Below are 25,651 nucleotides of genomic sequence, written 5' to 3'. Positions count from 1 at the left end.
ATTTTTCATTTACCAGAGACTATTACTGTTAAGAAGGTAGGGAGAGGTGCTAGTGCTTTTATAATGTAAACATCACTGAACGATTGATCCAGACTTTCCGTATGTGGACCAACCTTGCAGAGGCAACCACTGAAATTTTCTCATCATACGAGCCCCATCATGTTCTTTGAGTGGAAGCATCTTTACGATGAAATTAAGAAAAACAAAATAGAAAATGAATACATGATAATCTAAAGAGAAATTGATTGACTTTGCACAGAAATGATTGATAACAGTACCATTAGAATGAGCATACAAGTTGAAGATTCTGAAAGAAAGGAAATCCACGAAAGACATATTTCAATGGTGAGAGTGGATATAAACACACATGATTACATAATAGTTGACTTTAGCAGAATTTCATGGTGGAACTGGAATTCGATGCATAAGTTATACTCCTTATAAAAGCTTATATAACAACTTGATTCTGCTCATGCGCTTCTCACTGCCCATTTCCTCGTCTGGTCCTTACAGAAATTGGCCTCCTCTCTATGTTTAAATGCTGAAGTTGAACTTTCACGGTAGAATCCAAAATTTTATTGGTTTTTCTAGTTTTTGAGAATTCATATGTGGACAAGTTAGATTTTCCATTAACACCTAATCCAGAGTGCTTCAACCATGGAATCCCACCATGTTCATTCCCATTCTCATAATCACTCTTCTCAATAGCAATCCCTTCTGATTGCTCTGTCTGGTCCAATAGATTCCAAGTCATCTTGGTCTCCTTCATTGTATATGAAACTGAGTCCGAGCTCAAAGCAGATAAAGATCTCTCAAAGTCTGCTTTTTTCTTCAATTCTTTGAGTTCTTTTGAATGAACTATGCCATAGCTTAGTGGCAATCGTTCACCTTCTGATTCAGAACTGGAGTTGTTGATAGTTCGGATGTTCTTGAATCCCAATTCACTAATCGAGCATTCAAACTCCCCTGAAGCTGAATTACTAGCATGACTTCCAAGCCTAAATCTTGAAGACCCATCGTTGTCATATTTGTTTTTGTATCGAGAAATGGGACTACTTGAATAGTCAGAATCATTGTATTGAGATTCAGATCGAGAGAGTTCCATGACAACTCTTGCAGTTGCTGCATAAGCCGCTGATTCAAAAGCATCTAGAGCTGTACTAGAAACATCTCTATACTTCCTTGCTTTTAGTAGTGATCCAGAGAATTGGTCATCCCCATTTATCTCTTCCATCAAAATATGGGCGTCGTCTCCAACCTTAGTTTTGTCCAAGTTAGCAGATGGGTTGGGCTTGGGAAGGCTCCACCTCTGGTTCAAGTCCAAATGTTCCTGCAATCATCATAGATCAAGAGACATGATAACTATTTCTAACTGTAGACACAATGTTGATTTATAAATCATTTTTTTCTTACAGACCTCGGTGATAACGGATGATTCTTCCTTGAGATGAAGAGTGATGTTGTTATCAGAAACAATTTCTTTCAACACCTTCAATCTGCTCTCCAAGCTTGGTGGTTGAGTTAACAGCTTTTGAATCATCTATAGAAATATATTGTTGACGAAATTGTTCTATTAAAACTGGTAAATTGTAGCCAAAGTGGGTTAAATATAGAAAAAAAAAAAATTAAACATTGAGAACAAATATAGAAAGCAAATCTAATTAGAGAGAGAGAGATTCTAGCTAACTCACCTTATTAATTGATGCTTTCAAATCAGAAATTTGTCTCATTTTAATTTTTAAGAGCAGATAGGAACACACTAGAAGTTAGTTTGGATAGAATTGAATGGAGCCCAAATTTTTTGGTGGCTTTGATGATACTAATCATAAGTAAAATGTTATGACGTATCATGTTCCAAAAATTTTCAATTATGATGCAATGCATGATTATGGTACAATTAATGTATCTCTAGTACTTTTTTAACACAATGAATCTCAGGGAAGAAGCAGAAGCTTGAAGTCTTTGAAGCAATCAAACCTACCATATAATTCACTCCACAGTTGTTTTGTAAGTCAACAGCACAGACTGCAAATTCCTTCCCAAATCGAGATATAAACACCTGACGAATCTTTTGGAGCTCGGGGAACTCACCACATCTCCAAGACGCAAAAATCAAGCTCAAAATCGCTTCCTTGAGCTCATCAGGACATTCTCTATCAATAAGCAACAATAAGAAAACTAGCCATTACCACTATCGTGCAAAGCATTGTAATTTAACCATTATGATTGATTGATTGGATCTCAACAGATTTTTAATACTTGAAACATGATACTAACCATGTATTAAAACTATATATGCAAACAGCCGAGACAAAGAATAGTTTAGTTACCCCTTTATGTTTCATAATTTTCAAAATGATAGCAGCCCCTTTAATCATAGGTGTTGCCCCCTCATTGCAGCCCTCTGATTGTCCTTCCACTAATTTTATTCTCTCAATTCGTTTACCCCTCCCCTAATTTTCGTGGATATTTTCAAATATCCTATGTTTTAACCTCTAATTTCTTCTCAAAAGTAGTTGTTTTTAAGCTCTTCAATCCTTGTGCTGTGTTTCGATTAAGAGAAATGGAGAATAGAGAAGAGAAAATAAATGAATTTCTCTCCATTTCTCTTGTTTAGATTGTTAAGTGGGGAGAGAAGAGAAGAAAAAAGGTGAGTTTTCTTTCTCTCCAAAAGTGGAGATAAGAGGAGAGAAATCCTTTTAAAATATTTTATAATTCCAACTCTACCCCCAGATCTCTTTTCAAGTATTTTAAAATTCCAAAATTGTCCCAAGTTCTCTCCTATCAATCCAGACATAGTGGAGAGAATTTGAGTTTTTCGTCTCTTCTCTTCTCTCCACTGCTCTCAATCAAAACATAGCTTTATAGTAAACTACTAAGCTCTTCAACCCTTGTAGTAAATAACTCTTCATCTATTTAACCTTACCTTCTATCCATTATTTTAAACATCGTCGTATTTGCTTCTAGAGAAAACCAAGGTCAAGGTGGGCATACATGGCTTTTGGTGAATGTTTGAGATATCCTATGTCGTTAAAGATGACATTGCCCCTTCACTTAGATCTTTGAATAAGCTATATGAGAAATGACTTAATTACCTTTATCTTCAACTTATAAGTTATAACCAAACACATTTGACTCCCCCCCTCCCCCCTCTCCCTTACCAATTAAAGCCGTGATAATCTGATTTACCCACGTGACATACTCAGTCAACACCCCTGACATGACAGCTTTGTAATCGTAGATCTACTCTCCTCGGGATACAAAACTTCACCTTTTTATGGAGAACCGTAATTATGTATCCCGATGAGAGCAGATCTATGATTCCCGAACTTGTCATATCAAGGGTGTTGATTGAGTATGACACGTGGGTAAGTCAGATAATCACGATTCTACAACCTTGCCTGTACAAGAAAATATTGGCTCCGCATTACATGCAAGCAATGTAATTGAACTATTAGAATTGTTTCAATAGATTTCTGTAGTAAATGCCCCTTAGATTAGTTTAGTGAAACGTCAATTTTACCCCTATTATTTTACCCTTTTTAAAAAAAAATTTACCAAAATAGTTTTTAAAAAAACGTGATTTGGTAAATATTTTGGAATGTGTATTTTGATAATAGTTTCGACATTATCCATGAGTTACTAAGGTGGTGTTTGATTCAACCTCCAAACGCAGATTTTAGTGCGTTTGCACTAAAAATCTGTGTTTTGATCCTAATTACTGTTTGTTACGAAATTGCATCACGAAATTGCATCACGAAATTGCATTTTAAACGCAAATATGAAAAGCGGAATTTTGGAGCTTTTCTAAATTGCGTTTGCGGGAGATGCGAATTACCAAAAACGGCTCATGCAAAAAGTCGTAAATACCCCCCTCTTCTCTTCTTCTCTTCTCTGTTGTTGAGGAAACCCTCACTCTCTCGCACAGCTCTTTCTCTCTCTCTTACAGATCTCTCTCTCTCTTCTGTTCTTCTTCTCTTCTCTTCGTTGTCGACAGTTTTTTAATGGGAATTGGTCCCATTAACAATTCCTTATCATTCCAGTTTCTTAAAGGTTCAAACTTCAGAAAGAGCCCTTCGCCTTTGTAATTTTTTGTTGTTGAGAGAGAGAGAGATGAAGACATCTCCATCTCCATATCGTCCGTCGAATAATTAAGACATCTCATCTCGAGAGCTTCGTTCGGTGTATAAACCTTATAACATTTAATTCAAAAGGTTGGTTCTATGGAGTTACAATCAAATAACGCACAATTGATTTTCGATAAAATGTCGAACTCGCAATTGTTTGTTTTATATCTCTTTGATGCATAATTGTTTTTCCCTCTTTTTGTAATTGGTGTGTCCATCTTAATGTGTAGATTGGAGGGTAAGTTCTTTGATCTATACTTGTATTTGAAAATTAAGCTAATTGAACTATTGGATTTATACACTTCTTGGTAATTTTGTCATTTAAAGGCGCCTTAGTAATCCAAGGGTTTAATTGGAAACTCTACATTCTGCACCTTTGAGAGTAAAAATATCATTGGTTGACATAACCATACTAAGCAAGTTTGGGATTCAACAATTATTCAATAGGGCTAGTTCAGTTTAATTTCAGAAAAATTCAGAGGTTATAAAAAAAATGTTGTCTTTAAGCAATAGAATAGGTGCATTACGGAGTTAAGGTTTCGAGGGATGAAAGAGGTAGAGGTTAAGGTCTTAAGGATGATTATGTTGATTAATTTCGTGAATTAATTGGGCAACACGTTACTTAGTGCCGAATTTTTTGGAGGAAAAATTCTTCAACTAGGGTTTGAGGAACATTCTAATGTTGCTTGAATCGAATCGAATATTATCGGATATTTGATAATCTAATCGAATACCCGATAACATTTGATATAGTTTGTAACATCCGTTGGATTTCAAATTCTAATTGGGAAAAATAAAATCGAAATCCTAATGTAACTTAAATTGAATCGAATATTATTGGGTATTCGATAATCTAATCGAATACCTGATATTTTGATGCAGTTAGTAACATCCGTTGGATTTCAAATTTGAATTGGGAAAAATAAAATCAAAATCCTATGTAGCTTTGTTTATTATGATTTATCTATCATTAATTTTGATGTATTTTGTAACTTTAGTATGTTTTTGAAAATTATTTATTTGGCTTGATCTATGAAAATATCTGAAATTTGATAGATTATTAAGTTTAATTGATAAATTTGATGAAATTTAAAATGTAGTGTATTGTTTGGTTTGATTGATGAAAATATATGATATTCAGTGGTTAATTTCCTTATGTGGATTTGTTATGTATATACGATGTAATGTGGATGTTTATCAGGAAAATTTCATATGTCTATTTTTAAGAGGAGATGCTGCCGAAATTTATATAGAATTATAAATTTTTTATAATTTTTTTATAGAATTATAAAAATTTTATAATTAAAATAATTATTTTTATAATTTTTTTATATAAATTTATTATATTTATATATATTTAGTGTAATTATATATTTATAAGGGTATTTTGATAATTTTTATGCATTTTGGGTGCACTATCAACCTTAAGGGTATTCTGGTCATGTTACTCTAATACAGCAGATTCTAGAAGCTGTATCAAATAATAATTACCAGATTCTGGTAAACACCACAACACTTATACAAAGCTTTATCAAACAAGCTTTTCAGTGTTTCAACTTCTGACAGTAAAAGCTGACAGTAGATTCAAGCAGCTGAATCAAACGGGGCCTAAGTTTCTCTTCATAGTCGGAATGAATTAACGCACTTCTTTTGACTCATTGAGTTTGGAATTGCCTTAATAGAGTGCCCTAGTCAACTTAACAAGTTGGCCGATTAATTTTAGTATTAAGTCAACTCGACATTAAAAAGAATTAGAACACTTTGACCATGTTTTGAGTTGATTAGATACAATTTATAGGTGTATCTTTAATATAATCTTTCCTAGTATAATAAGAGACCAAATAGGTGTTTATCTAACCTCTACCCCTGGTCAAGGCTCTCCATCAACCAGGCATTCAGGAAAAATGGAAAAACATCAAATTTTCTTGAGATCAGACACCTATCTAAAGGGATTCGTAAAGTTTTGTTTGATGGAGAGCCTGTTGAGGCTCGAAAAGCCCATTCGTAAAAGGTATAGAATTTCAAGCCCACGACCTCCCATGGGTTATGACATCGTCTGTTAGTTTTTAGCTTGCTAAAATAACAAAAAATACTTTCTTGTTTTGTCAACAAAATCACCTTAATTAATGTGGGATCAATTTTCGGTGAACGTTATTGATGGACTCTACCTCACAGACCCAAAGTCGCTCCCTTCTCCTACTCCTCACTAGCACTGGCATGGTACGTGATAAAAACTCTCTGACGCTCAAGTTATAGTAGCAAACGAATAACGAATAATACAAGTTGGACTCCCACTCGGCCAAAAGATCCCTAAGACTATGCATCTTGTATTATTTATAGATCCCTTCCTCTGAATCCTTCTCACGGGAAGTGATTCCAGAGAATCCCCTGATTCCTAGGACCTTAAATGGAATGGGAATCTTTGGGATTGGATATGCTATATTGGGGAGATCTCCTTCGAGATCTCTGGTCTTGATGTTCACACATCAAGATTACAGGTATTCTTTGACGAGGTCTGCCCTGCTTAGCAAGTCAAACCTGATTCAATAATTTGCTGCCATTCTAACCAGGCCAGGCACTCTCTACCTTGGTCTGCCTTTCTACTAGGTAGTAGTCTGTATGATGATCTGCGCATGGTACTACTTAACCGGCCTGGACACGTGTACAATCTAGATGACTATGCGGTTATTACTTTATACAATTACCCCTTATCGAGGAAATGTGAAATCTTGTCATCTTTTTGAGACATGTGTCTTCTTTTGACTAGTTGTCATGATTCTCTATCATTATTTCGTCTCTTAATGAATCGACATATTCAATGCAATGTTGTTTCAAATATTTTTTTACGATTGAGACGAATCGTCCCTTATCTATGGCAGTCAACATGTCCCACTAAAATCCGCACTATGCCCTAGGCTGCAACGGTTAGGTTGGATTAGGTTATTCTCTCAGGCATATGTATTCATTTAAACTTCCCTATAAATAAGGGACTTGCATCACTTTCTTTGCCTACTGTGTTCTTGCTTCTATGGTTTTCATTTTTCAAAGCTTACAATGTTTTTTTTTTCTCTCTTTCTCTTTTTCTACTTCATTGCCATCTTTTCATTTTTCAAACTGAAGTAATCTTCTATTTTTTCCTTCTCTTTTTTCTACAAACTTAATTTCTCAATGACTGCCAACATGACCCAACTTCAGAGGGGACTCTATATCCTTGCCTCTATATTTATTTGGGTCTGCAAAGACCCTAAGAATCCTAACGAGTGTCGTCAAGGGGAAATCATGGTTTACATTGACCAAATCAAGGTTAGCCTAAGCTTCCCACTCACTCTCTTCCTCATGGAGGTGTTAAGTAAAATAAATCAGGCCCCAGGCCAAATGTTTGGTAATTTTTACCACCTAGTAAAGATGGTGGAGAAAATGGGTGTCACCCCCAATAACTTCCTCTCCAAATACAACTTGAAAGCTATCTCCCAGCACCCTGGGTACTATTCGCTGTCCTCCAAGAATGTAGTAGTTCCATTGATTCCTTCTCTCCTTAATGCTGACTAAGGGTGGTGCAAGGACCCCCTAATTGTCTTTACGAATTGGGAATTTTCCCCTAGCACTCCTCGTGAGGGATTTAGGATCCCTTAGACCTTTTAGGATAAGTCTAGCTTTTAAGTACCTTGTTGTATCTAACTTTTTTGCCTTGTACAAAATTTAATCTAACTTTGTCCCTTCTTACTTTTCTTTTTGCAGATTCTTCTGCTTTTTCTATTGTTGAGGTTAGGAAAGAGTAGTGCAGAGCATCCATTGATAAAGGGCTAGTGGCAGTAGGTCTCCAAAACAAGGTAATCGTAGTCAAAGGAGATCAGATCTATCTTTTCCCTTCTATTTTGCCTCAACCACCAACACCACGGGTTCCCTTTAATCAGGTTAAATAGATCTCAGGAGATCTTCTTTCTCTTTTGTTTCTATTTCTAGCCTTCCTTTTCCTCTATCCCCCGTAGGGTCCTCCGACGCCATGAACATTAACCTCTCAGAGTTATCTTTTTCTCTTACTGCTACTATCAGGGCTACTCTTTCCTCTAACTAGCATAGGAAGAAGAAAAAGAATAATCTGGCTCCTCGTACCCCCACCCACACTAGAGAAGTAGGCCAGCTGGAATTGGGGCAAAGAGAGCAGGCCGTTCTAGGTTTTATTAAACTTCTACGTTTTTGGTGAAGGATTCTCTAGTAATGCTATGATTTGGTCTAGGTTGGCTTCTATCCCTCTCTTCATAACTAAGAAGCCTAAGAACTTCCTTGAAGTTAATGCTAAAGTGCATTTATCCGGGTTAAGCTTCATTCTAACCTTTCTTACACGAGAGAAGACTTCTTCTGGCTCAGCTACATGATCTTCTTTCTTTTTGCTATTCACCAGCAAGTCGTCAATATAAACTTCTGTTATCTTTCCCAATAGATCTCTAATGAGCTTTGTTATTAGCTTCTGATAAGTTACTCCTGCATTCTTCAATCCGAAGGGCATGACTTTGTAACAGTAAAGCCCCTATTCGGTGATGAATGTTGTCTTCTCTTGGACTGTTAAGCAAAGTTATATCTGATTGTAACCTGAATAGCCATCCATAAAGAACAACCTTTCGTGACCTGAGCTAATGTCTACCAGGTGGTCAATCCTTGACATAGGAAAGTTATCCTTAAGACAAGCCTTATTTAGGTTTGTAAAGTCGATACAAACTCTAACTTTCCTATTCTTCTTTAGTACTGTCATTATATTAGTTATCTAGTCAGGGAGTTGCATTTCCCTGATGAACCCTGCTCTGATCAACTTGTTCACCTTTTCATTAATTGCCTCTCTGAACCGAGGTGGTAACCTTTTTGGCTTCTACTTTACTAGCTTCACATCTAGCTCCACGTTTAAGTGATGGCAAATCACTTTGGGCTGATCCCCGGCATTTCTTCTATGGACCAGGCAAAAACATCCATATTCCTTCTTAGACAATCTATCAGCTCTTCCAATTCCTCTGGTCCCAACTTTTCACCTATTCCAATATGCCTTCCTACTCTTACATCCACCATCTGGATGTTCTTTAGGCATGGCGGCTCATTGGGCTCGAATTTCCATTGCTAACTATTTTCCTCAGAAAGGCCTTCTTTACCCAACATGCAGATCTGTGCCACTACCTGGTCCCCTCAAATGTTCCATATCCTTTGCGGCATTGGGAACCTTATGACCTGGTAATGCATGAAAGGTACAACCCTTATCTCATGGGTCCACCATTTGCCTAATATGGCGTTGTAAGGGGAGCTCGTTTCAACGACCATAAATCTAGTTATCAAAGTTATCGGTCCCACCTATTCGGGCAAGACTATTTCTCCCAACGATTGGCCCGTCCTCCTATCAAACCCAATCAAAGGAGTTCCTACTTGGGTGAGCACACTTCTAGTGAGACTCATCTTAAGAAAGACTGAGGCATACAGGATGTCGACTGAGCTGCTGCTGTCGATCAATACCCTCTTGAGAGTGAAAGTGCTTACTTGGATGGTTGCCACCAATGCATAATAATGTGGTTTAGCCACCCCTTCCAAGTCTTTCTCCATGAAAGCCACGGTCTGCTTTTCATAGGGCTCTATCTACTCTATGAGCCCACTCTTCATCGCATAGACGTGAGTTAGGTGCTCTGCACACCACTTTTTGGCTCTCTCGTCAGCCTTACTAAGGCCTAATCTTCTAGAATCTTGCTTTAGGACAATGTGAATAACAGTTGCTCTTCCATCCTATCCTTCAATAGGTGGCTGATCAGGCTTATGATCCCTATCTTGAGGAGGGTTCTCACTTTGTCTTCTAAGTAGATCTTTCAATCTGTCCTACTCTGCTAACCTCTATAGAAATCTTCTCAAGGCCTAGCATTTTTTGTGGTATGGGCTCGCACCTTGTGATACTCGTAGTATTGTTCATTTCATTTTATCTGATCGCGATGAAGCGATACTGACAACTTAACATAAGGTTCATTCACGATGATGGGTAGCAATTCATTATGAGGTATAGAGAAATATATCCCTTCTTTCCTTTGTTCTCTATCATGCTCGAGCGGTCTCTTCCTGCTCTGTTGTTGTGGCTGCTGCCGCTTGTTAGGCTTCGCCATAGTGTGTATGACCTTGCTTTTCCTAATTGAGTTTCGAGGATCATTTTCCAATCTAATATACTTTTCTACTCTTTCGAATAGCTCACTTAATATTTCTAGTCTTCTCTTCACAAGAGACCTATATAACCTTGAGCCAGATAACAAAGAGTTCTTGGACGCCACTACTGTCGTTATCTTATCACAACGTTCTAGGGCCATTGCTTCTTCCCTGAATCTCCTTGTAAAATCTCTGAAGCTTTCCCTATATTGCATTCTCATATTGAGTAGAGCATCTACTTCTCCACTAACCTTCCTATTACCAATGTATCGAGTTACAAAGGTGGTACAAAGCTCCTCGAAAGAAGTTATTGATCAACATGGTAACTTTTGAGACCAGGTTAGAACGTTTTTTTCCAAACTAGAAGGTAACAACCTGCACATCAAACATTATTTCCCTTCCTAAAGTGTGAGCATCTATCGAAAGTGGAATAAATGCTCTACTGGGTCCTTCGTTATAGAGTAGGGGGTAAAACACAGTGGTACAAACTTCTTCGGGATCTCTTTTGCCAAGATCTCTGCTATAAAAGTGAATCTCTGAATGCCCCTAACTGTTTGCACCACAACTATGCCAATATCGACACTCTTCATCATCTCTTTTTCTTTCCAAATAATCTCTCCAATCTCTTCTTGAGTTCCATTGTGGACTCCACTCAAATAGTACGGTGGCTTACATTTCTCTCTCCCTACTGAGGATCAGTGGTTGAGAACTAACTTTTACAATAGAGGCACGTTCATCTCCAGCAGGAGGTTGAGGATCTTATAGTAGGAGATCTTGTCTTAATTGTAGCTGATTCTATAGACACTGACTCAGATTTTGATTCTGTTCAGCTAAGTCATCCATCTTCTTCTTCATCTCCTCTTGTTGCTTCCACGTGGTTTCTAACATAGCTAGGAGGTGAGCATCCACAGCTGGCTCTATGGGTGGAGGTGCATTAACTTCGGTTGTTCTAGTGGATCTCCTCATTGTTTCAACTAAAATCAATTATGTTGTTGGGTTTCCCACGGATGGAGCCTGATATGTGGGGTCAGATTCTGGTTAACCATGCTGATGGATTCTACCTCATAGACTAAAAGTCGATCCCTCCTTCTCCTCTTCGTTAGCACTAACGTGGTACTTGTCAAAAACTCTCCGATACTTAAGTTAGAATAGAAGAGGAATAACAGATAATACTGATTAGACTCCCAATCAGCAAAAATATCCCTAAGACTGTGCATCTTGTGTTATTTATAAATCATTCATCTAAATTAGGGTTTCCTTTCCTCACGAGAAATGATCCCGGGGGATCCCTTGATTTCTAGGACCTTAAATAGAATGGGGATCTTTGAGATTGGATATGTTATACTAGGAAGATCTCCTCCGTGATCTCTAGGCTTGATGTATGCACATCAAGATTACAGGTATTCTTTGACCAGGTTTGTCCTGCTTCGCAGGCTATGCCCGATTTAGTGTTATGCTGCCTTTCTAACCAAGCCAGGTGCTCTTTACCTTGGTCTACCCTTCTACTAGGTAGTATTATGTATGTTGATATGCACATGGTACCACTTAACCGGCCTGGACATGTGCACGATCTAGATTACTATGCGATTATTGCCCTCTACAGTTAATATTTTAAATTGAAAAATTCTTATAATATTTTAAATGATATAAAATTAAATGAGATATTTACAAAATTGTGATCAACTTTCAACGAATTTACGATTTTCACCCACTATTCATTTTAATACCAAAACATGAATAGTAATGATACCAAAGCTTTTAAAGTGACGATTTCAAAAGTTTAAAGTGGCAATCTCGCAAGTATCAAGTGACTATTTCACAAGTTCCACTATTTTTCTTGAGATCGTTATTATACAAACCAACAAGATTGTCATTTTTTAAGGCAGGAGGACCAATGAGTTTCACTTTAAAGTTGCGATCTCGTCACTTGAAAAATCTAGGATTTTGTACACTCACGTTTTGATAATTATAAAAGGAAATAATTACACGTTAATCTTAACCGTACACGTGTCCAAGCCTGCCAAATGGTACCTGACGCAGATCAGCTGGTAAGGCATTATCCAGTAGGTAGGGCGGGTTAGAACAGAGACCTCCCTACTCTAGTTAGTAGGGCAGCACAGCACTAAGTGAAGCCAGTCCTACCAGGCAGGATAGGCCAGGCCTCAAGAAAACTACAATACTATTGTGTACACGTTAATCCCAAAAATCCCAAAAGGGATTTCTGCAGATAAACTCGATCGATCTAGAATATCCCAATTAGGTAAACAACCCCGTCAAACTAGCATAAATCTTATGATTATAGCCTATATTGCAGGTTATAGAGGGGGAAACCCGAGGGTGAGGTACGGGGGGGTTAAATAGCATAGTAGGCACTATTGAAAGGGGACTGGAGAGATCAAGGGTGAGGGTGTACTAATTACTGTTCCTCTGTCGATCTGACTTGAGCGTCGTAGTATCTATGATAGGTACTAGGCCACTGCAATGAGGGCAGCGTGATGAACAACTTTGAAATGGTATGGGTTGGGGTCCTTAGAGCCGTCCATTGGATTCCGATCAGCACAAATTGGCGTCATCCGTGGTAAAACCAGTTGCAAATCGATTTCAATTGAAACAATGATGAGATCCACCATAACAAATGAAGTCAATGCATCCCCGCTGTCGGCTCCGACCGTAAACGCACAGCTTCTTACGATATTGGAGGCTATGAGAAAGTAACAAGAGGAGATGCAGAAGAGGATGGATGATTTGATATAAAAAAACCGAAACTTGAGTCAACGTCTTGATGACCGCCACTAGGCAAAACGAGACAATATGCCAAAAAATCCTTAGAGGACAAACAAGGATGGCCACGCCTCTAGTATAGAAGGAAGCACGCCATTAGTGATCCCCACAAAGGAAGACAGAACAGAGGTTGCCACAACAACCATTCGAGTTGAACCCGTAGTAGGGTTGACTCGAAAAGAGGTTAGAGAGATGATTAGAAAGGATAAAGAAATGGTAAAGGGTGTCACCGCGGGCACAAAAGCAGTGCAAGCCATTCAAGGAATCCAGAAGTCCCCTTTTTTAGCAAAAATTTTAGTCGAAGAAATTCCTAAAAAGTTCATGCCGCCACAGTTTACCCCTTATTCTGGGATGAAAGACCTGGTGGAGTATTTGTTTCATTTCCTACAGATGCTCACGTTATGGAAAGAGAAAGAAGGGCTAATGTGTAGATTGTTCCCTTCGAGTTTGCACGGGAATGCTCTGGCTTGGTTCCACAAACTGCCATATGGATCTGTTGGTTCGTTTGAAGAGCTTTGTACTGCTTTCATTGCGTAGTACATTGGCAACCAAAAGAGGGGAAGAGATATTGAACGCACTGCTTAACATGAGGTAGGGATCAGGGGAGAGTCTCAGGTAATTCACCAGGAAGTTCAGAGAAGAAGCAATGTCACTAGAAAGTTGTGATGAACAAACCGCGGTGGTGGCATTCAAAAACTCCTTACCCTCTAATTCGGGGTTGTATAGATCCCTTGTGAAGGAGAGGCTAGAGACTTTGTGCAAGCTGTTCGAGAAAGTGGAGAAGTATATCTGCTTAGAAGATGGTCCCTAGAGCTCAGTGGGAAAGAGTAAGGTCATACATGCTGTTGAAAAACCTAGCAAGTAGCCTCAACTATAGTAGCAGTACAGAAAGCGGCCGCGTGATCAAGATGGAGAGAGGAGAAGATCTGGGACATATTTCATTATGCCCCCTAGCGAGATATCGCCCATGAACCATTTTTTTAGTGGCCCACACTACTTCCACAAGATCAGATTAACCAGGGCGAGAGATACTATGAGTACCACAAGATGCGAGCTCACACCACTAATAAATGTTAGGCCCTGAGGAGATTCCTGTGAAAGTTAGTAAAATAGGGTAGACTATGAGACTTGCCTGGAAGACAGAGGGAGAACTCACCTCAGGAAAGGAATCTCAAGGTAGGATAGCCACTAGTAGGAGGGCAAAATGAAAGGGTAACTGTGATACACGTTGTCCTTAGGGAAAAGAATGGCAGATCCGGGCAAACTAGAAATACTGAGAGGTTAAAGAGAAGAAACGTTGAGCACATGGCTCACGTTTTTACGACAAGAAGTGGACCTACCGAACTAGAACCCTTTGGGGAACAGACAGTAGCGTTCACTGGAAAACATTTTGAAGGGGTGGCCAGACCCTATTATGATGCACTAGTGATAACCTTGCAGGTATGCACTTTCATGCTTAAGAGAGTATTGGTAGATAGCGGCAGCTCAGTGGACATCTTGTACGCATCGACCTTTTTGAAGATGGGCCTCAGCAAGGACGTGCTTACTCTAGCTGGAGCACCGTTGGTTGGTTTCGATGGAAGATCTAGTCAGCCTTGGGGGGAGATAGTGTTACTAGTCAAAATAGGGTCGGTGACCTTGATGACCCGGTTCGTGGTCGTCAAGGCAAGCTCTCAGTACAACGCCATTTTGGGGAGGCAATGGACGCATGAGATGAGAGTTGTCCCATCTACCTACTATCAAGTTATTCGATTCTCCAAACCATAGGGGATGTAGGATGTCTGAGGTAACCAAGTAACGGCGTAAATGTGCGCATTGAGTAGGAAGAAATCAACCGAAGAAAAACTTTAGTAATAGCAATTATAGTTGGGGGAGACCAAGCTTAGTAAACCCCCATATTGGAAAGCCTACAGATGGTGGATGTAGGAGAAGGAAAGTAGATAGGCGTAGGGATCGAACTGGAACCAGTGGAGTTAAAGAAGATAGTAGAGTACTTAAGAAAGAATCGAGACAATTTTGGCTTGTCAATCGAAGAGATGCCAGGAATCAGTCTAGAGGTGATCTACCACCATCTGAACGTCAAGCCAGACTTTGGTTCGATCAAATAGAAGCCAAGGAGACTAGCATCGAGGTTCAGAGAGGCGGTAAATGAGGAGGTAAACAGGTTAATCAAGACTGGGTTTATAAAAAAGGTGCAGTTCGTGGAGTGGATAGCAAACACTGTGGCGATGCCCAAGAAGAATGGGAAAGTCAGAAGTCTACATAGACTTTACAAACTTGAACAAAGCCTATCCCAAGGATAGCTTCCTGATGTCGATGATAGACCAATTTGTAGATGCGACTTCTAGTTACGAGAGATTATCTTTCATGGATGGTTACTCAGGCTATAACCAGATACATCTCAGCCTAGAAGATCAAGAGAAAACAACATTCGTTATCGAGCAAGGACTATATTGCTATAAGGTGATGCCTTTCGGGTTGAAGAACATGAGGCCAATTATCAGATGTTAGTAACAGAGCTATTCAGAGATCTACTAAGCCAAATAGTAGAAGTGTACATAGACGACCTGCTAGTAAAAAACAAGAAAAAGGAAGACCATGTTAGAGACTTAGAAGAAGTCTTCTCCAGGATAAAGAAAGTGGGAATGAAGCTCAACCTAGAGAAATGTACTTTTGCGTTAAAATCAGAAAAGTCATTGAGTTATCTAGTCACGAAGAGAGAAATTGAAAACAACCTAGATCAGATCAGAGCTCTGCTAGAGATTCCCTCCCAAAAACCCACTAGCAAGTCCAGAAGCTCGTAGGAAGACTCGCTGCCCTGAATCGCTTCATAGCTAGGTCTTCAGATAAATCTAAGCTCTTATACCGGCTACTAAGGAAGAATTTCAAGTTTGAATAGACAGAAGAATGCGAGCGAGCGTTCTCAGAGCTAAAAGGGTATCTAGGCAAGCCACCCATACTCTCCAAGCCAGAGGTGGGAGATGAGCTGAGGGTGTATTTGGCCACTTCCGAGCACGCACTCAGTTCAGTCCTAGTTAGAACGGGGACAACAGGTGAATAGCCTATTTATTTTTTAAGTAAAACTTTTACAGATGCAAAGATACGTTATACAGGACTCAAAGTAGGGTTAGCGCTGGTCTACATGGCAATGCACTTGCGACAGTATTTTTCACACGTCGGGTGCAAGTCATCACAAAATTTTCCTAAAGTCTGTGCTTGGGAAAGTAGAAAATACGTGGAGAATGGCTAGGTGGACAATACAGTTAGTAGAGTTTGGCCTCGTATACAAACCCAAAGTTTGGCCGAAAGACCAAGCAGTAACCGACTTCTTAGTAGACTTCTCAGTAGAAAAAGAAGTCAATTTGTTGATAGAAGAATTACAGCAAACGGAGGATGAGCAAGAGTCACCAAGCAAATTAGGGTGGAAGGTTTATGTAGATGGATTATCCAATTTTGAGGGGTCAGGAATCGGAGTAGTATTAATCACCCCGGATGGAGCAAGGATAAAGAAGACGGTGACCCTCGGATTTAAGGCCTCTAATAACGAGGCAGATTATGAGGCAATGTTGGTCGGCCTCGAATCCTTAGCAGGGCCTAGGGGTATTGGAGGCTATAATTTACAACAACTCGCAGTTGGTGGTCAACCACATCAGTGGGACCTTCGAGGCCCGAGATCTTTGGATGCAGCTCTATCTTGAGAGAATCAGGGTTGTTATGCATCGAGCGGGATATGTCAAAGTTTGAGCACATACTGCAGACAGACAACAGGCACGCAGACGCTCTAGCTTACGTCCCTTCCAAGTTGGCCGGGCAGAACAAAAGGAATTACCTTTGAGCTATTAGGAGTACCCATCAATAGATGAGATTGGGTTGCCTTGCTTGGTAGCAGTTGAGGGAAGTCAAGGGTGGATAAGTCCGATCCTTGTTTACTTACAGTGCGGGAAATTGGCTGATAGCCTGAAAGAAGCCAAGCAAATCAAGAATAAGGTAGAGAAATACACGGTCCTGGATGGCACCCTACACAGAAAGTCCATAGGGGTGCCAATACTGCGTTGGCTGGCCTTAAGGGAAGTGAATGAAGTATTGAGAGAGATCCACAAAGACGATTGTTGGAACCATTCAAGAGGGAGAATTTTAGCGCATAAGGTGCTCTTTCAAAAGTACTTCTGGCCCTACTTGTAGAAAGATGCGGCCTTATACGTCAAGCATTGTTATAGTTGCCAAAGGAATGCGAAAATAATCTGGCAACCAGCAGTGCAGCTTTACTCCCTCATTAACTCATGGCCCTTTGCCCAATGGGGGATCGATTTAGTGGGTCCATTGCCCAGAGCTTTAGGCAATCTTACTTTCTTGCTGGTGGCAACATATTACTTCACTAAGTAGGCATAAGCACTCCCTTTGGCCAAAATTCGACAACAAGAATTTCTAAAGTTCCATTGAGAGAACATTATTTTCATATTCGACTTACCACGCACCATAGTCTCCGATAATGGGAGGCAGTTTACTGGGGAGCAGGTAAGGAAGTTTTGAAGTGAATATGGGATAAAGCAGTGTTCTCCACACCCCAGTACCCCCAAGGTAATGGGCAAGCCAAAGCTATGAATAAGGTGCTGCTAGACATTTTGAAGAAGAGGTTAGGGGAAGCCAAGGGCAGGTGGATGTCAGTATTGCATGGGGTCTTTTGGCCTTACAGGACAACTGTTAGAACGTCCACGGGAATGTCCTCATTTGCCATGGCTTACGGGATAGAAGTTGTAATCCTATGGAGAATAACTTTCCCATTGTGAGGTCCAAGGTAGTGCAGTCTGAAAGAAATAGCCAATAACTAGTTGCATAATTGGACCTGGTAGAAAAAAAGTGAAACGCCTTGTTTGTTAGATTAGATCATTACCACAAGAAGCTACAAAACTACTTCCACAAAAAGGTTCGTCCTCAACAATTTTAGGAAGGCGATTTAGTACTGCAACAAGTATTCCAGAACATGAAAGAGCCAAACAGTGGTAAGCTAGGAAAAAATTGTGAAGGACCCTACAGAGTGGCCAAAGTGGGCCAAAAGGAAGCATATTACCTACTCACCATGTTTGGTCAGAAATTTCCTAGACCATAGAATGCATGTAATTTAAAAAGATATTATCAATAATTATTTTGCTGTGATTACCTTTTAGATGTGTTTGCAAGGCTAAGCTGAAGAAGGGAATCCAATCGGGATTCGAGCCTACGTGGGTCTTCTCTGCCTTCATTGGAAAAGCTAGATTGCTGGTCGGGGCTCAGCTCTGACACGAGTAACAATAGCCGTGTAGATCCAATTGAGATCTAGACTTACGTGGGTCTTCTCTACCCTCGCTGGCAGAGTAAGATGATTAGTCGGGGTCCTACTTTGTCATGAGCTTCAAGAACGTTTTAGTGGAATCCAGTTGGGATTCGAGCCTACGTGGGTCTTTTCTACCTTCATTGGCAAAGCAAGATTGCTAGTCAGGGCTCAGTTCTAGTATGAGTAAAAATAGCCATGTGGATCCAGTTGGGGTCCGGACTTACGTGGGTCTGCTCTGCCATCGTTGGTAGGGCAGAAGCTAGTCGAGGTCCTACTCTACCACGAGTTCACTAATCGAAAAGTTAGCCGAAAGATTATAGCTGAAAGTATGAGCAGAGTTAGAACCTTCTTCAGGGACAGTGACTCATATAACTGTTTGCAGGGTTAGCTGAGTACAAATCATCTTACAGTTGCAAGTATGAGCAGAGTCAGAGCCTTCTTCAAGAACAGTGACTCAGATAACTGTTTACAGGGTTAACTGCATACAAATTGTCTTACAATTGCAAGTGTGAGCATAGTCAAAACCTTCTTCAAGGACAGTGACTCAGATAGCCAAATTTAGAGTTAGTTCAGTGCAGAATGTTTCATAGCTTAGAATAAAAGCAGAGTCGGAGCCTTCTTCAAGGATAGTGGCTCGAGAACTATTTTCAATGTTAACTTGAATAGGTTCCACCAAAAGTTAAATTTACTTTAAGTAGAACCTGGGGGGAAGTAAGGTAGAAGGGAAGTGTGTTTGAGCAATTTACATTATCTAGAGCAGTTTGAACAGTTTGTAGTGTCCAAGTGTGTTTGAGCAGTTTGTAGTGTACAAGTATGGTTGAGATAATTTGTAGTATGCATGAGTAGTTTGCAGTGTACAATGTATAGTGCAGCTTGAGCAGTTTACAATATACAAAGCAGCTTGAGCAGAGTACAGTATACAAAGCAGCTTAAGTAGTTTACAGTGTACAAAGCAATTTAAGCAGTTTGCAGTATGCAAGTACGTTTGAAACAATTTGCAGTTTACAGTATGTTTAAGTGGTGTATAGTGTACAAAGCAGCATGTATAAGCAATCTTGCAGTGAAATGGGCTAGGTTAAAGCAGAATAGTAGTAAGGCCCGACAAATCTTAGTGTATAAGGGTTGTTTCAATCAGCATACACAAGCAGTATAGTCGACAGAATAGATGTGATGAGACAAAGAAGAAATAACAAAAGTCACAATAAGTGTAAAAGATTTTTCCATTAATAGTGAAGAGGGAGTACAAGAGAGAGATACGAAAAGAATGGGTAAGTACAAAGAGCTCAAGTGCAGTAGTAGAGAACAAATTATCACTCAGAAGAAGGTTGTGTAGTGGAAGTAGGAGGACCGATCCCGGGAGCAGGAACAATAAAAGGATCTACCTCAATAGCAGAGCGATCATCGACTCCATCTTGATGCACATCGATAATTGGGGGTGGGTCGACAAGCTAAGTCAGGGAACTTGTTGCTTGAGAAAGGTTCAATTCTAAGGTAGCACCAGCCTCCATGAGATCACCGAGGGCTCGAGTGAGGATGGCGATGGGATTCTCTTCCTCGTCCAGTTGGAAGGGGGGAGCACGCCCATAGCATCTAGTCCAAGGAGCGTCCCGGGTAGGATATGCTACGGGTGCGTCAACCAGGTCCTCCTCGTCGTCCTTGTTTTCCTTATCATCCTCATACTAGAGCTGAGCAACCTTAAAGCCTTTATGGTAAGCCTTTGCAGAAGTCTCCTCTACTAGCCAGGAATATTGGGCCTGTAGTTACCCCAGAAGCTTCCTAGTCTCAGCCTCGTCCTTTTTAACATGAGCAGTCTTGACTGTATCAGTACTTGTTCTCAGGGAGTTCAACTCGAGTTCCTGTTGTTGAACCCTGTTTCAGAACTCTATTAGCTCTGCATCTCTTCGTTGCACTCTCTCCTTGTAGCTAGCCAACTCCAATTGAAGAAGACCTTAGAGATCTGTCAGCCTCTTATTGGATGCCTCCAAATCCAAGTTGGGCCTAGAGAATTGGGCCAGGTTAGCTTCCATCTCCTCTCTAGCCTCCTGTGAAAATTAGCTAAAAAAGCCCTACTCAGCCTGAAACACAATTATTTTCTCGTCTTGCTCTCTAGTCAGGGCAGCTTCTCTATTTTCAGCCTCACGCTACTTCAGGAAGGCCATGGTTTTATAAACGTGAGCCTACGAAGTAAAGAAACAATATGTTAGAGCGTAGATATTGGAAAATAGTTGAGCAGGGCAGTTAAAGCAGTAATTACCTGGTGAAAGCCGTGGACGAAACGACTGAAGCCCAGGTCAGCATTAGCCCGATCGGCAAGGCCCTAGTCCATAGGAGAAATGGACTAGGAGAGTAGGGAAGCAACGGTTACATGGTCCTTTATCCTGCAACCTTTATTGTGGATGTGGCAAGGGGGTCGGAAGAGATTGTCTTTCTTTTTCGTCCTGGAGATAGGTTCTACAGCCCATCCAAATGAAAACAACCTCTTCCAAAAGGGTCTTAAGCAGTAGGGGGCCCTTACCCTCAGACTCCTCAGAAGGGGAAGGGCTCCTTAAATTCTTCCTGATCAGCCGGCACTTTTTCCGTGGTCGAAGAGGAAGAACAGGATTATCTTCCCTAGTGGTGGCAAAACTCTGCTCGACCTCCGCCTTAGTTTCCTCGAAAAAACCTGCAGAAACATCAACAGCACCTGTAGTAGTTCCGGCAGTAGCCGCAATAGAGGCAGAAGTAGAAACGGGAACAAGGGCAGCAGGCTCCCCAGATGGCACAGCTTCCCCAGAAAGGCTAGCACCATGGGAAGAGTGGCTTCTCTTTTTCCTCTGCACTTTAGCTAGGACAGGTGGTAGATAAAAGAGGGAACTTCGAGAGATTGATGCTCATGACGTCGAAGGGCCCAGGTAGAACCTCATAACTAAAATCGTGCTACTCCGAATGGATCAAACAATCCGAGCCCCGTACGCTGGAGGAAGGAATCGGATGACTAGGATCCCTTCGTCATGTAGCTGACCAAAGTGGATCAAGATCCTCCGCGGTACGGCTTGAAAGAGCTCGTCGTGCAGGTAGCCGAGGGACGTCACCTAGAAGATCATCCACCACCACTCTCTCAGCAACCCTGGTTCAGAGATCCACTACCTCTGACCTCCAATCTTTGGATGCTCTACGTTGTATCTTCTTAGCTTCCGCAACCATCAGAGCAGAAGATTCTACACAAGAAAAAGAAAGGCAGTTGAGAAAGTAGTACTGAGTGTGTGTAGAGTAAATGAAAGAGGCAACTTCCGCCAGTAACCTAAAAGTAGCATTACCCTGGAAGGATTGAGGGACTCTGAATCCCTCGCGGGGAATGTCGGGCAAATTCCCAGTCACTGGAAATGTAGAGGGGGTCTTTGTGCCACCCATTATTAGAGCTTGGGAGAGAAGGGATCAGAGCCACAGCTGCACTCTTAGAGGACAGCAAATAGAATCCCGACCGATTGGAATCACCTTCAGGTTGTATAGGGAGAGGATGTCGTTATGGTTGACACCCATTTTCTCCACAGCCTCCACTAGACTGTAGAAGTTCCCATACATTTGCTCAAGGGATCGGTTTATCTTACTCAATACCTCCCTGAGAAAAACAGAGAGAAGGAAGCTAAAGCCGACCTTGATTTGACCGGCATAGACGAAGATTTCTCCCTGACAATAGTCGCCAGGGGTATCAAAGTCACTGCCAACCCGAAAGTACACCGAAGCAGGAATGTACAAGCTTCGTCGGAGTTGGGGTATAGTGACGGCCATGAGAAGGCCAAGTATAGAAATGAAAACAAAACAAACAGAGAAATGGAGAGATTACCTCAAAGCGAAGAGGTAACTACTGTAGCAAAGTAGGATGAGAAATAAAAAGAGTCTTTGTAGAAAAGTGCAGAAGCGAATTGGCAGAATTCCAGCACGATAGTAGATGAAGTGTGCACTGAGTCCCCTATTTATAAAGAGAAGCAAAGGAGCACATACGCCTGAGAGGACAGTTTGAACCCAGCCAAAGGGTCTCAAATCGGGGGACACATGGTAGCATGCAGATGAAGAAGAATCCATCTGGGCCGTTGGCGGAGATTCAAAGCGAAGTTGCACTGAATGCGTCGATTCGAAAATAGCAAGTGCAATTATGAAAAGCCTAAGTAGCTAGTAGGAAAGCAGAATTGCATTTCGAGGAGACAAAGAGATCTTACGCATCCTCGAGAGGGGGTAGTTGTAAAGGGAAATAATTGCACGTTAATCTTGACCGTACACATGTCCAAGTCGGCCAAGTGGTACCTGACACATATCAGCTGGTAAGGCGTTGTCCAACAAGTAGGACAGGTCAAAGTAGAGACCTCCCTAGTCTGGCTAGCAGGGCAATGCAGCACTAAGCGAAGCCAGTCTTGCCAAATAGGACAGGCTAGGCCTCGAGAAAACCGCAATACTGTTGCGTGCACGTCAATCTCGAAAATCTCGAAAAGGATCTCTGCAGATAAGCGCAATCGATCTAGAATATCTCGATCAGGTAAACAACCTCGTCGAACCAGCAAAAATCCCATGATTACAGCCTATAGAGGAGGAAACCCGAGGGTGAGGTACGGGGCGGTTAAATAGCACAGTAGACACTATTAAAAGGGGACTGGAGAGATTAAGGGTGAGGACGTACTGATTACTGTTCCTCTGTCGATCTGACTTGAGCGTCGAAATGTCTATGGCAAGTACCAGGCCGCCGCGATGAGCTACTTCAGAACAGTGTGGGTTGGGGCTCTCAAAGCCATCCATCGAATTCCGACGTGCACAAGAATTAAAATGAATAGTTAGTTAGAATAGTATTCTTGTCAAATTCAACTCACGGAATAGTAATTTACCCAAATTAGATTGTGTATTTGAAATTTTAAAATAATTATAAATATTATTTTAACACATATACATTTGTGCGTGCTAGTACTTACTAGTAAATTATAGGGTAAATTACAATTTGACCCCTTGTAGCTTGGGATAATTTTATTTTGACCCCCTAATGTTATCTCCCCTCTATCTTAAAATTCAGATATTATTTTACGATTTTACCCTCTTATTTTTTATTATTTAAAATATTAATTTTAAAATAATAATTAAAAAACCCCAAATCTAAACAATCATTGAACTCTTTTCTTCATACGCATATTTCTGTTTGCAAAATAGTCTCTATAAAAGGAATTTAACTGTTAGGATGACAGGAATTTGACAGAAGCGGTATGTGAACCCTTTAGATAATTATAAGGGTGGTAAGTGTGTAATGATCAAAATGTTAGGAGTCAAAATGAAATTATGTCAAACTATAGGAGCTGAAAGTATAATTTACCCTAAATAGAAGCGTTGTCTACGTGGCGCACAACTTAGTGGGAGTTTAAAGTACCAAACTGTGCACGAATGCCAGTGTGTTTATACCCCAATTAAAAAATGCCAAGTAGACACAGTTCCAATGTATAGGAACGGAACACCGTACTGATATAATTTAAATTTTTTTTAATAATGGAGATGTAATAGCTGTAAGTTTGCACATGCCACATACCAGTAAATTATAAAAACAAAAATTAAAAGTAAAGGTAAAAATAAAAAATAAAAAACTAACTTATTGTTTTGGATGAGCAAGAGTTTATCAATCAAGAGATGGCAGTATTCTTGTATCAAAGCAAAAACATCCAACATGTTCTGCTCCTTCATCACCAGCTCAACCTGAATAAATAACAACAAAACAAAAGACATGTTATTGACACCAATGGAAATGATCAAAGATGAGTTGCTGGGTGTGCATAGTTAGTTAATTACACGAAGGAGGGCACGTTCATGGTGACCAAGTTTGAGGAGTTGACACACATCAGACTGAGCTTGAGAGCAACGGACCTGCCTTTGGTTCTTGAGGATGGCTACACGAGAGATGGAAAGGTTTACGAGTGTCTTTAATTTTGAGGTATTGAAGAAGCTTCTTCTTCTTCTTCCAAGCAGCGCGTCCAGTTTCGTCCCCATATTTTCTTTTTCTTTGGGTTGCAGCTGTACTAAGAGTACGCTCTCTTAGAAATCGAATTCTTAATAATTTTCTCATTTAATGAACAAGGACTTGTTTATTTCGAGACAGATTTCTTTAGATTCTAGGTTTTGCTGACGTAGTAATTACACGTGTAAAGAGATAGTGAGAGGAAGAAATGGACACGTAACGTAGCTTGGTGTGAGACACTGCACGCTGCCGCCAAGTTTGGAGGTTCAGGTGGATTTTGTGACAAATACTCTAATCCAAAGTCTTAAAGAATAATAAATCAATAGTTCTACAAATTGCAATTGGCCAATTCCACTCGACTCGGTTAGCGTTGAGGTGACTCTTTTCAAACTCGATAGTCTTATTTTTTTTCTTGGGTTCCCTAACAATTAAAATTATTTTTCAGCATTTTTAGGAGAACCAAGCATGTGCAAACGCACATGTATGCCAAAATTAATTATTATTTTAAAGATTATTTAAAAATAATAATATGATAATATAATTTATGTTGAAGGTCAAATTTGCAAGCCTCGAGATAGTGACACGTGTTTTATAGGGATACAAAGGAAATCGACCTAACACGATTGTTCTGTGGTATGAGCTCTTGGAAAGTTAGTTCAGAACAAAGGGAGCATAGTTCCAGAAGGCATAAGGTCAGGGAAAACTCTCTCGAACAACATATCACCCCAAATCCCTGATTTCTAGGGAGTGTGGAGTTGTAGATTTCTTTTATTAGAATGCACCTAAGAAAAGAATGATTCCAAAAAGAGACTAAATCCTAATTAAGCAAAGATTGCTTAATAAGGATAATGATGGAATAAGAAACATCTAAAAGTTGGATTCTCATCTCATAAAAGAAATCTACAACTCTAAACTCCCTAGAAATCAAGGATTTGGGGGACACACCGTTCGAGAGAGTTTTGCTTGACCTTATGTCTTTTGGAACCATGTTCCCTTTGTTCTGAATTAACTTTCCAAGAGCTCATAGCACGAAACAGTCATGTTAGGTCTGTGACGTTGGCACACCCAAAAGATTTTTGAGAAGCAAGATAATATCATTTGAGTTCATAGATCTCAGGGTAGGGTGTGGATTTTTGCCTTTACCATTTGGTATCATCAATAGGAAACGTTATGAGGGACACGACAAAAACATGGTATAGACTAGGGACGTTCAAGACTTTTCGGAGTCTTGAGCTCATCTGTATAAGTAAAAAGGTCTCCACCATTCAATTAAGGTGTGAATAGACACCATAAATGAGTTTAAAATTT

General features: G+C 40.2%; 1 protein-coding gene across 2 annotated transcripts; it reads right to left on the bottom strand.

Moving 5' to 3' along the window:
• Positions 1 to 231: 231 nt before the first annotated feature.
• On the bottom strand, positions 232 to 24,469 carry LOC147406062 (uncharacterized). Of its 2 annotated transcripts, none has more exons than XM_086433978.1 (5): positions 24,253 to 24,469; positions 23,981 to 24,084; positions 1,982 to 2,153; positions 1,418 to 1,540; positions 232 to 1,330 (listed from the first exon to the last, which is right to left on the bottom strand). In XM_086433978.1, exons 1-5 carry the CDS (start codon positions 24,373 to 24,375, stop codon positions 482 to 484), a joined length of 1,371 nt encoding a protein of 456 aa, XP_086290104.1. In that variant the 5' UTR covers positions 24,376 to 24,469; the 3' UTR covers positions 232 to 481. The 2 variants fall into 2 exon arrangements, with proteins under 2 accessions (XP_086290104.1, XP_086290103.1); XM_086433977.1 differs by having other exon boundaries at positions 24,178 to 24,467.
• Between the last annotated feature and the right edge of the window lie 1,182 nt (positions 24,470 to 25,651).

This window comes from Akebia trifoliata, chromosome 3, assembly GCF_017979445.1.
Source record: "Akebia trifoliata isolate Shusen 1 chromosome 3, ASM1797944v1, whole genome shotgun sequence".
NCBI lineage: Eukaryota > Viridiplantae > Streptophyta > Magnoliopsida > Ranunculales > Lardizabalaceae > Akebia > Akebia trifoliata.
The sequence above is the reverse complement of the archived record's forward strand: the minus strand, read 5'-3'. Positions and strand labels throughout refer to the sequence as shown.

Excerpts from the sequence above, each read along its gene's own strand:
- LOC147406062 (XM_086433977.1), bottom strand. The coding sequence starts at position 24,375 with ATGGGGACGAAACTGGACGCGCTGCTTGGAAGAAGAAGAAGAAGCTTC. Across the intron at positions 1,541-1,981 it reads ACTGTGGAGTGAATTATATG|ATGATTCAAAAGCTGTTAAC; the intron begins GTAGGTTTGATT and ends ATATTTCTATAG. Across the intron at positions 1,331-1,417 it reads AATCATCCGTTATCACCGAG|GAACATTTGGACTTGAACCA; the intron begins GTCTGTAAGAAA and ends TGATGATTGCAG.